General features: G+C 38.5%; 1 protein-coding gene across 2 annotated transcripts; it reads right to left on the reverse strand.

The window, feature by feature from the left end:
- Window positions 1-4,185: 4,185 nt before the first annotated feature.
- On the reverse strand, window positions 4,186-10,641 carry LOC144649523 (uncharacterized). Of its 2 annotated transcripts, XM_078509034.1 has the most exons (10): window positions 10,414-10,641; window positions 10,303-10,337; window positions 10,102-10,180; window positions 8,999-9,134; window positions 8,109-8,200; window positions 6,833-6,896; window positions 5,969-6,435; window positions 5,287-5,508; window positions 4,712-4,774; window positions 4,186-4,268 (listed from the first exon to the last, which is right to left on the reverse strand). In XM_078509034.1, exons 1-10 carry the CDS (start codon window positions 10,459-10,461, stop codon window positions 4,203-4,205), a joined length of 1,272 nt encoding a protein of 423 aa, XP_078365160.1. In that variant the 5' UTR covers window positions 10,462-10,641; the 3' UTR covers window positions 4,186-4,202. The 2 variants fall into 2 exon arrangements, with proteins under 2 accessions (XP_078365160.1, XP_078365161.1); XM_078509035.1 differs by lacking the exon at window positions 10,414-10,641 and having other exon boundaries at window positions 10,098-10,180.
- Between the last annotated feature and the right edge of the window lie 51 nt (window positions 10,642-10,692).

A 10,692-nucleotide genomic window follows, 5' to 3' on the forward strand; every position in this document is an offset into this window, starting at 1 on the left:
TGCCAACACAGTTGATGGTAACAGCAATTCGTTTTCTTTTCTATCTTTCTTCGAAGAAGCATCTTCAGTTTATCTTCCCGATGGCAAGCCGGCGTACAGTTATGGCGATCATGTAATTATTGACAACGCGCCAATTCATCATCACCGGGCAGGACAGGCCCTTGGCGAATGGCTGGATGAAATTGGTTGCACAGCCGTCTATTTACCAACATATTCTCCTGAATTCAACCCTGCTGAAAATGTTTTCAACAAGCTTAAGACTATTCTGAGACGCTTCGAGTATAGAGAACTTTTGAAAGACAGTCTGCATGTGGCAGTGCACGAAGCGCTAAAAGAAATAACATCCCAAGATATGAGAGGCTATTTCGCCTTCTGTGGTTACATTTAACATTACTCTTTCTAACTCTTGCATTGTAAGGCAAATTTAAATTGTTCCAAATGGGAAGCTTGACTTGATAAGCATTTCGTGACACTCGAGCGCAGATTTTGGCACAAGGTTGCAAATAGAACAGACATGAATCAACATAATTATGTTTTTTATTTACTTTAGCACAACTTCAAGGATTTTCTTGTAATTTCAAAATTCCGAAGATCAAAGTAACAAATTCCGTGAAATATTGTCAACTTAGCGATAGTTATTACAAACCTTATGTTACTTCACGCACTGAGTGTAAACAGAAAAGTTTACTCGTCGCCAATCATGTACATCAATGTTTATGTTGCGTTTGTAATTTTTTCACGCGTTCAAAGCCAATTTAAAACTATAAGTAACTTTAACATGTAATACTTAAACACAACAACAAAGATAACATTTAATATTTTGACAACAGAGAGCCGTGGGATTACAACGCGTAAGTAAACAAAATTCGGCTTTTACCTAAAATTTCACAGTTCAAATTCAAAGTCATCAAACAATTTGTTATCTGCCGTAACAGACGGGTTTGTTCAGTAGCTCAACGAACAATAAAGTTTTAAATAGAGTTACTGATTAGTCACCAACCATTTTAGCTGCTTCAAACAATAAGCTTAAATAGAGATTACTCCATGGAAAATGCGCGCGTACGATTTTTATTCACGAGTTGAGTAGTATCAGAAAACGAACGAGTGAGCGTAGCGAACGAGTGAGTTTTCTGATACAACTTTGCGAGTGAATAAAAATCGTACGAAGCATTTTCCATGGTGTAATTTGTTTATTTTATAGATACTGAGGTTTTTGAAAAGCAAATTATATCGCTCGACTTTTTATCAGTTACGCGCGTGTTTAGGAAACCCATTCATCTGCCATAAACTAAAATGACTAAAACATGTTTGTCTTTCAAAATCACATCTTTAATGAAGTAGCACAAGAAATGAGACGTCAGTTTATACTCTCACAACTTTTACAGAAACAACTTTTGATAGAAAACCTGACTGAGACTTGTACAAAACTTGCAAGTTCCAGTTTAATGTTTTAACACAACAAAACAGCGCTAAACGCTGAATAACTCAACGCGAACTCGAGCGAACTTTTACCAAATTAAATCAAGAAAACGGTCTGCCAAAACCAAGGACAAACCTGCAGTGTCTTAGTCATCATCTGAATCAAAACTCGCTACAATCCCTCGGAGTGAAGACGGCCCGTATTCTTGTCCTTCCTTTGTGCGAATTTACTCAAAGGTTTATTCAACTCGGCAGGAGGAATTTCGGTTATCTCGCTTCGTGTTTCTCTTTTGTTTGAAGAGACGTTGTGACAACAAGGCCGTCTTGTTTCGTTTTCTTTATAGTATTTTGGTTTTCCTGTTCTGCAATATAAACGACTCAGTGGAGCCGTTAAAAACACAAACAAACCTTGAACGTGTCTCCGCCATGTCGCCGGTGTTTACGACGAGAATAAAAATGGCGATACGTGTTGTTCACAAGTGAGTTTTCGTCGTTCGCGCTTGTGATTGGACGAACGACGTTTTTTCACTAGTGAGTTTTCATCGTTCGCCTTTCCTATTGGCTAATGCATTTTACGTATCATTTGTACGCAATCGTTTTTTCGTGAGAAAATCTCAGTATCTATGATATAAACCATAATCCGAGTCGACATCTTTCTTTGAAGAGGAAGGAGGACAGGTTTTCAAACTTTCACTCAATCCTCTCTCGAGATGGCGTTCTTCCTCTTCCAAAGTTGTGGGCTCGTCAAGTAATAATTGTGATGAGCAGGCATTGATAGGTGTTCCAGTGACCGGTGTAGAAGTAGGTTTTCCATAAAAATAACAACCGCTACTCTCGACACTCTCGCTCTTTCGGTTTGGCAGCACGCCGCTTCCAGGAAATACGATTCCCTTTCGTTCCCAAAGTTTTCGCACGGGGTTAATAGAATGATCAGTGTTCGCTTTTACTCGGGTGACAGAAAAGTTTTCGTCGTACTCCTTTAGAAGCTGTTGTATTTCACCTTTTGGCGGAACCTTGCCATTGCAAATCTTTTCAAGCTTTCTAATGTCCGTGTTTACAATCAACCACATGGGGACTTTGTCGCCGGTTGCTGTTTGTCGTAAATATTTCAAGTCCGCTTGAACTTTCGCTGCGTAGGTGTTGATACTAGAGACAAAACTTTCTCTTTTGGTGGCAATATCCTCTTCCAATTTCTTTAGTTTTGTTTTCGCAGCTTTGAGTTCGGATTGAATAGTTTTATAATGTTTTTCTTCCTCTGGATGCCTTTTGACGTCCTTACAAATCGATGCCGACACACAAGCCGCGAACGAGCAAATTGTCTTATTATGTCCTGGCGTGTGGCAATTTGAGCAAAGTGGCTTTTTATTTGTAGTTAAGGGTTTACAGGACATGTCAAGTTCCAACAGCTCATTTTGTTTCTTTAACACCAAATCCTGTTGTTGCTTTTTTTCTTCTTCGAGCTTGTTGAAATACTTTTGGGTCGCCGTTTCATATTTCCATTCAGCGGTGGTATCACAGAATTCTTCTTCTAAGCATCTCGATGTGGCTATTTTGTGCTTCTTTCTTTCAGGAACGCTTACTGCATTTGGAGATGTAGATGGCGACGACCGAAGACGTTTTTGCTGTGCCGTTTTCACCGTCTGCACTGTGGCGCCTTTCAATAAACCTGGTGGACTGAACGCAATTTCGTTCACTCTTAGGGTCACTCTCTTCAAGTTTTCTCTTTCTTCCTGTGCACTTTCTAACATATCGATGAAAGAGTCGATATCGTCTGCAGGCAGTTCAATCCAATCATTTCCATCATAATATTTCACGCTCACAGTGCTTCTTCTTAGGCTAGGAAATCGTTCTTGAGTTCTTGATAGCAGGGAATCCATAGTTAGACTTGCAATTTCTTCGCTTGATAAAAATAGTTTTATCCACTTGTCGCCTGGACCCATAACTTTAAACACGTATCTCTCCATGGTGTAGAAAAAGCTGATTTATTTTCGCGATCAAGCGAGCGAAGGAGAGCAAGCGCTCAAACGCACGCGGAAGACTGGCGAGCCTAAGGAATTTATGGAATTTGACAACGAAAGTGGGCGGGGCAGCAAGGCGAAAATTCGGTCCCATTCCACACATCGGTGGCGTGCGTAGTAAGAGGGCTGTTAGGACTGCAAGAGGTCCACAAGATGGCTGTAAAAGGGCTGTAAGAGGACTGCAAGAGGATTATTTTGGGGCTGTAAAACGGCAGCACGTGAATTACAAGAAGGCTGTAAGAGGACTGCAAGTGGGTTGCAAAAGGGCTTTGATGACTGCGAAAGGGCTGTAAGAGAACTGCAAGTGTGTTGTAACAGGACTGCAAGAGAGCTGTTAGAGCACTGCAAAAGGACTACAAGAGGGTTGCAAAAGGACTTCCAAATAATTCCGAGATGGCTATAAGAGAACACAAGAGGGCTGTAAGAGGACTGCACGAGTACTGCAAGAGGGTTATAAGAGGACTACAAGAGGGATGATCGATGTAAATAAATTACAAGGGGGTTGTAAGAGTGCTGTAAAAGAACTGCAAGAGAGCTGTAAGAGGGGACTGCAAGTGGGCTGTAACAGGACTGCAAGAGGGTTGCAAGTGGGCTGTAAGACTACAGGAGGCCAGCAAGAGAAATCAAGCCCGAAGCAGCAAAAACAAGTCCCCATGGGACCATAACCCCCAAAATTGGTGAATCAGGTAAGTAAAGTGTCAATTTAGGACTAACAAAATTAATGAGTATTAAATGAACACAATGGAAATATACATAAACGATATTTTATTGTTGATTCTGTCTTGCAGCCTTGAATCTTGAAAGCTTCTTTCCAGGTTGGGATGCACCCATCTACAGAAAAAAAAAACAAAAGAGAAGAGAAACTTAAACAGTCTGCAAATTCAAGAAATAAACAGCTTAGAAAGCTGTGAAAGCCAACTTTTCACTTAAGTTCTCCCAGATGAAACACCCTAACAACAATAGCGTTCAAGGTAATGCTGAGTTAGCTTGTGTGTTTGATTGGTCAGAAAAAATTCAGAAATTTCAAGTCACGATATGGGTGGATTATTGGCTGTAAAAATGGAATGCCAAATGCAACGACAGATCGTGGTCCAGCTGTCCTTATGATGATAATGAAGTCTGGACCTTTAGCAACAAGCTTATCCCTTGACAATTATTGCAAAACAGTATTTAATTCAATTTAAGCTTTTGAGAAGGGCCACTGGTTCATCAACTCGGCTGTTATGTATCACCTTGACTCCATGAAATAAATAAGTTTTTTTTGTTTTTATTACCTGAGAAGTCTCTTGTCCATCCTTCTGTGAAGCTGGCTTTTCAACAATGGTCCCTGTGAATGCCTTGTAAGGTACATAAAACACTACTCATTAACTTGAAAAGTTTCATAATTACCATGAGAACCGTTCCAAGTAAGAGGCTGGCTTTACAATCTGATTCTCAGAACTTCAGTAACAAAAATTGGTAAAAGGGTGTTCCAGATGTTACTTGGTTTTCAGAAAACAACATTGTCTACTTTGAACTGAAATAACAGTTCTCAGTATAAGCATGGAAATAATTCATCATTAAACCAGGCAACATCATGAAAACAATACATGTAACTTACAGTTACAAACTGTTTACCTGCGATGGTATTGGCTGCAAGACTGGTGTAAAGTTTTGTCATTCAATTATTTTTTTAATTCTTATTATGATTATGTCGACCATAAGGGCGCCTATTACAGCGCCTTGTTTCTAGATGTCCCAAAGAGATAATAAAATAATTATCACTTGAGTTAATGGCATTTTGTCAGAGCTTATGATTGTGAGTAGGATCATTATGTCGCTAGTGAATACTAGACTTAAGCAGTATTACCTTTTGAGAGTTAAAATCTTCTTTCTCTTTGTTTTCCTTTGTGATGTTGGTCGGTAGTTGCTGTGTAGTGGGTATTCTATCCTCTGAAGAAATCTTGTGTTCCTTTTCTTCAACAGAAGGCTTTCTGAGAATAGATTTCAACTCTTGTTTTGGTGTGAACTGGGAGTAAATATCCGCTGGTGTTGTTATAACTGTGGGTTGTTTAGAAAGCTGCTTTTCAACCTGCAAGAAAGGACATGAATAAAGAAAAATCAAATAAAATCAATGCCTATATTTTCCTCTATGAGACACGCCTGCAGGGAAGCATTTTTCATTTACTTGGCAACACTGAACACAACTAACATAATTCACTGCAGGTAGGTCTTATAGAGGGAATTGTCTATATCACATCTATATTATACCAGCCACGATTGACTTGCTTGTCATTCAAGAAATGAGTCAAACATTTTCCATCAATTTCATTGATTTACTTTACTTAGTCAAACACTGCAATTCATCCCCCCCCCCCCTGCCAATTTCTCAGACTACCAATTTTATTTAAAAAAAATTCATATTCTGCTGTATAAGTGTTTAGCACAACCTTGGGTTCAGATTATTTTTAAAATTTAACGGTACATGTAAAGATACATCCAAATGCAATGCAGTAACAACACCATTATCAACATTAGAGACTATTATTTACCTGTCCTTGTAATGATGACGATGATGAAGAGCTAAACCTGACAGAAATCGTTCTCTGTACATCCTCGTCGTCACCATTCTCACTCTCTGAGGAATCATTCGAGTTCACAACAGTATCATCTTTAATATCAAGAGTTTCCCATGTGACTTTCTTTTTAGTTTGATTTGTGTCCTCTGATTTAGAAAGTGTCAATCTTTTATCATCTTCCCTCTTTTCAAATCCAATCTTAGGCCTACTCTCTTCATTACATGAATCATCTTGCCAAAGCTGATCAAGTTCAGCATTTATAGCTTCCTTTTCTTCTAGTTCATCTAATCTTGCAAACAAAGATAACTCCTCAGAGGAAGGTTGTTGTGCCTCCTTCTCCTTATTTGCCACTCTGTCCTTTAAATTTCTCGTAAACCCTTCAACTTTCTTTGATCCACCCAGTTTTGAAGCTTTAGGGTGTGCCTTCCGAGATCCCCGATCTGTAAGGTGAAGGACATAGAAAAGTTTTTAGAAAGAAAGAAAATGAAACTAAAGACACAACAAACTACATGTAGTGACAAGTACATGTAGAACTTTTATTCTAGTGTGATTTAATCTCTGCAAATGAGGATAAGCATAACAAATTGCAATTGGGTTCTTTATACTCATACGTTTCGTTTAAGTGTCCATTTGCAGCTGACACCTCTATCAATAATAAAGTTTTTACATTTAAAATACGCTAATTTCAACAGAGGTTTCATGGTTTTCAGTTCATCAGACCAAACCAACACCAAGCACAATGCTCTCTGGCTTAAACCATAGTAATGATCATCATTACACCATGAAACCGTATTAATTTTAATTTGTTGTTCCCAAGTATTTTAAAGTTGTTCTTACTCAAAAGTCTTTGCTCTTCTTGTGGTGAAAGTTCTTCTTTGATTTCTTTTACATCTGAATTTTCCTGAAAACAAAAATAAGCAAAGATTAGGGATCTACGTTATATACATGTACATGTACATGCATGTTGTAGGTCAAATTAGTTTCCAACCTAGGTTATTGTTTCAACCTAAAGAAAATACTCTTACAATGACATAAAACAATTTGAGCTTGCCATTCAAAGAAAATAAAATTGAAAATTTGAATCTCAATACCGATTTCAAGATTTTTTTATAAGTCTGAGCTTAATCAAGATATAATGTGTTATTAATTTGTTATTAAGAAAACAATACATTATTGGCATCATTTTTCCCTTTTTTTTTTCTTTTCAAAATACTTGAAGGAAGCCTTTTACAAACATTCCTGTCATTGCTTGTTTATCACAATTTTTGACGATGTTTTTCTTATTCTTCTGGGTTGAAATCTTGCTTTGTTATTAAGGCAAAATGTATACTTGCATGGAGAGCGACACTCCGGTGAAGCCATAGGCGACACAGAGTGTCACCAGCGGAGCGGAATTTTTTTTTTCTTTGGGCGTCCAGGGAAAGAAAGAGGTCAACAGCAAACGCGAAAGATACAAAAACAAGGAAAATAAGCCCGAAGACAAAATAAGCGCTCCGCTGGAAGTTGAAGCACCGAACACAGATCGCTAAGGGAGGGAGGGTGGGGCACGACATTTGAACTGTAGTTGTGGTGTTTTACTGTCGAAAGACCTAGAACTGTGGTGCACGTTGAAGGAACGGTTAATAGAGCACCGCTACACCAATAGGAGAGAGCCATGGGGATAATTAGCCATTTCCACGGGACTTATGACCTGCATGCATAATAAAGTATTATGCAAATGACTCTGAATAGTAGTTGGGCCCTAAATTTACTACTGATGGCAGACAGGTTGCTGTATAGTAACATGATGCAGCATAATTTTCAGGAATACATGACTCATCACTTTATGTCAGGATAAGCATGGAGTTTGTCATCATCATTAAATTATGCAACTCATATGACACTGTAGCACACAACACTTGATATTCATTACTAAGAAGGCTACAAGTACAAAATAGGTAAAGGTATTGACAAATTGGGAATGAACAAAAAATGCATCCCACAGGTTTCAAGAATACCACAACTCAAAAAAATTTACAAAAATACTGCATCAAAAATTGGCCATTGCCGCAACATTGCAACCCCCAATGTTCCTGTGAGCAATATTTATTTTGAATTGTAAGTTTCACAATACCTCTGCAGCTGATTGAATTTCTGAGGCAAATTTCAATCTTGATTCAAAGCCCTTCAAGTCTTCATTGATGCCTGCTATATTATTCTCCAAATCTGCCAAAAAACAAAGAAAGTTCATCAGTAATTAAGATTAGAAGTATCGAAACTAAGTACTGGGGAGAAGCATGAAATTGTTAACTTGTTTGTCATGCTCATACACTATACACTGTATGCCAGCCAGATATCATTGCCAAAAGAGGTTTCATGGTTTTCAGTTCATCAGACCAAACCAACATTGAGCATGATGCTCTCTGGGCTAAATCTTTATAATGATCATCATTAAACCATGAGACCTTGTTTGATACATTGTCGAAGCACACAAAAAGCCATTTTACAGTAAAGCTCACTAAACAGATTAAAAGATATAGTGCTCAAGAGAGTTTTGGAGGCACAGTCTGGCTAAATGGTAATATATTGAGTTAGACTTTAGTTCAACAAAGTCCACGTTTAAGTCTTGCCTGGCTCGCTGCGATGTGCTCTTTGGAAAGAAGCATATTACTCTCTCACTCACAGTGTCTTTCTCCGCAATGGCTCACAAATTGTTTGGGAAAACTAGGACTTAAAAAAAAACCTAAAGCTAGGTAAGCTCACCCTTCAAACAAGCTTAGCAGCTCTCAAATTTTGCTTGCCCAAGACAGTTACATGCTTTTCCTAGTTAACATTTTTTACGATTTAATGGACAGACAACTTGCCTGGGCCTTTGTCCATCAGGCAAGTAAGAATGTAAGGTTACTTGGCCAGCAAGAAAATCTACTTGTCCCAGAGGTGAGACAATTGATTTTAAAAACACTAGCAACTATATGCCTCCGACATCAATAAACATTACCATGTACATGAAGTTAATGACAGTACATTTTTTCCGTCTTGTCACTATTTCGAGAGCCTGGCTAGCTGAACGTTCTGCAAACCAGTTGTCTCCAAGAAGCACCATTATCTCATTGGTGTGAATGAGTTTTCCTGGCATGAAAGCCACTGATCCAAATGGTACCTGTGTGATATTACAAATTTAACACAAATCAACAATGCTTGAAAGAGAGGTCTGTGTCAATTTATTGCGGTTTTCAGTAAAATGCGAACTATGAAATTCAAAATCCAACTAATGATATTGATTGTGTTTAATGCTGCTGTCAATCATAATTATGGCGACAGCCAACAAACCATGACAAACAGGAACACACAAAATGGAACGCCAGAATACTAAAACCCGGAATGCCGGAATACTAAACCTGGAACGCATAAAATATATTGTGTTACCCTTACAAATATAAAGAGCTAACCGTAAACAGGCTAACCGAAGTGAATATTAGGCTAAATGAGATGAATAGTATGCTAACCGGAGTGAATAGTAGGCTAACCAGAGTGACTAGTAGGCTAACCGGAGTGCATAGTAGGCTCACTATTCACTCTGGTTAGCCTACTATTCATATTGGTTAGCCTACTACATGTATTCACTTCGGTTAGCCTGTTTACGGTTAGCTCTTTATATTTGTAAGGGTTTGCCATTACACTATATATTTTATGCGTTCCGGGTTTTAGTTTTGCGGCGTTCTGGGTTTTAGTATTCCGGCGTTCCGGCTTTTAGTACTAGCCCCCAAGAGGTATGCTTAGATGATTGACGGCAGCAAAAAGCATAAACCGTTGGTCGAGGATTGAATTTCAGAGTTCGCATACAACTAAAAACCACTAAAACAAGTATACCATAAAAATGTACCAAAAAAGTAAAGATTACCACTGGTCTATGCCAGATCTCTCACTCTTGTAGAACCTATAATCAAATCAATGGGGGAGGAGTGATCCCACAGGTTCATGCTTCTTTTAAAAGTGGAAACCATTGCCATTCCTTGCATTGCTGCAATACTTTGTTGCACTCTTAGTATATCTCTAAATAAAAACGAAAACAAAACTTAAAAAATATGAATTCTCCTGCCGTACAAGCAAACAGTAAGCTTACCTACCATGACCTCGTGTGTAATTTTGTTCGGGAGCGTCCGCAATAACTCTTCCAGCTTTTCATAATCCTGCTTGAATCTCTCACTAAATTAAAATAGAACATGTTTATTAACTCAATAAATACAAACTAAAAACACATAAAAACCAGCACACGATACAAACACTACACTAAAATGTGATCGGCACATTTTGTGTGATCGGCTTACCACGTGAGAAGCCGTTGTTGGCGCTCCAGCAAAGCCTAAAACCGAAAGTTCGAAAATCGCTTAGAAATAAACGACAAAATCAACGTTTTGGTCCTTATAACACGTACTTACCTTTTGATTTTCTTCTTGTAAGCGAGATATTTGCGAGAATTCAGACATTCTCGTCACAAAAGCCTCATATAGTCAAACCACATATTCTTCTCCGTTCCGCCATGCTTGTTTCATGAAAGACTCCCCCACCCCGGACCGGGAGGGGTTATATGTGACGACGAATTACCCACAATGCAATGCAACTATCGACTTGTCAAAATGGCGGTCAATCCAAGGAAACCGTTGTTTACAAATTGAGACAATTTATTTTGCGAAAGCACAAAAAGTGGCCGCAGCTGG

The sequence above is a fragment of the Oculina patagonica genome, chromosome 4, assembly GCF_052425735.1.
Source record: "Oculina patagonica isolate OP01 chromosome 4, crgOcupat, whole genome shotgun sequence".
Classification (NCBI taxonomy): Eukaryota; Metazoa; Cnidaria; class Anthozoa; order Scleractinia; family Oculinidae; genus Oculina; species Oculina patagonica.

What these genes read in the sequence shown, in the direction of transcription:
- LOC144649523 (XM_078509034.1), bottom strand. Translation starts at nt 10,461, where the DNA reads ATGTCTGAATTCTCGCAAATATCTCGCTTACAAGAAGAAAATCAAAAG. An exon ending in CAACAACGGCTTCTCACGTG is followed by an intron (nt 10,181 to 10,302) that starts GTAAGCCGATCA and finishes ATTTTAATTTAG; the next exon opens with TGAGAGATTCAAGCAGGATT. An exon ending in AAGATTTTAACTCTCAAAAG is followed by an intron (nt 4,775 to 5,286) that starts GTAATACTGCTT and finishes GTACCTTACAAG; the next exon opens with GCATTCACAGGGACCATTGT.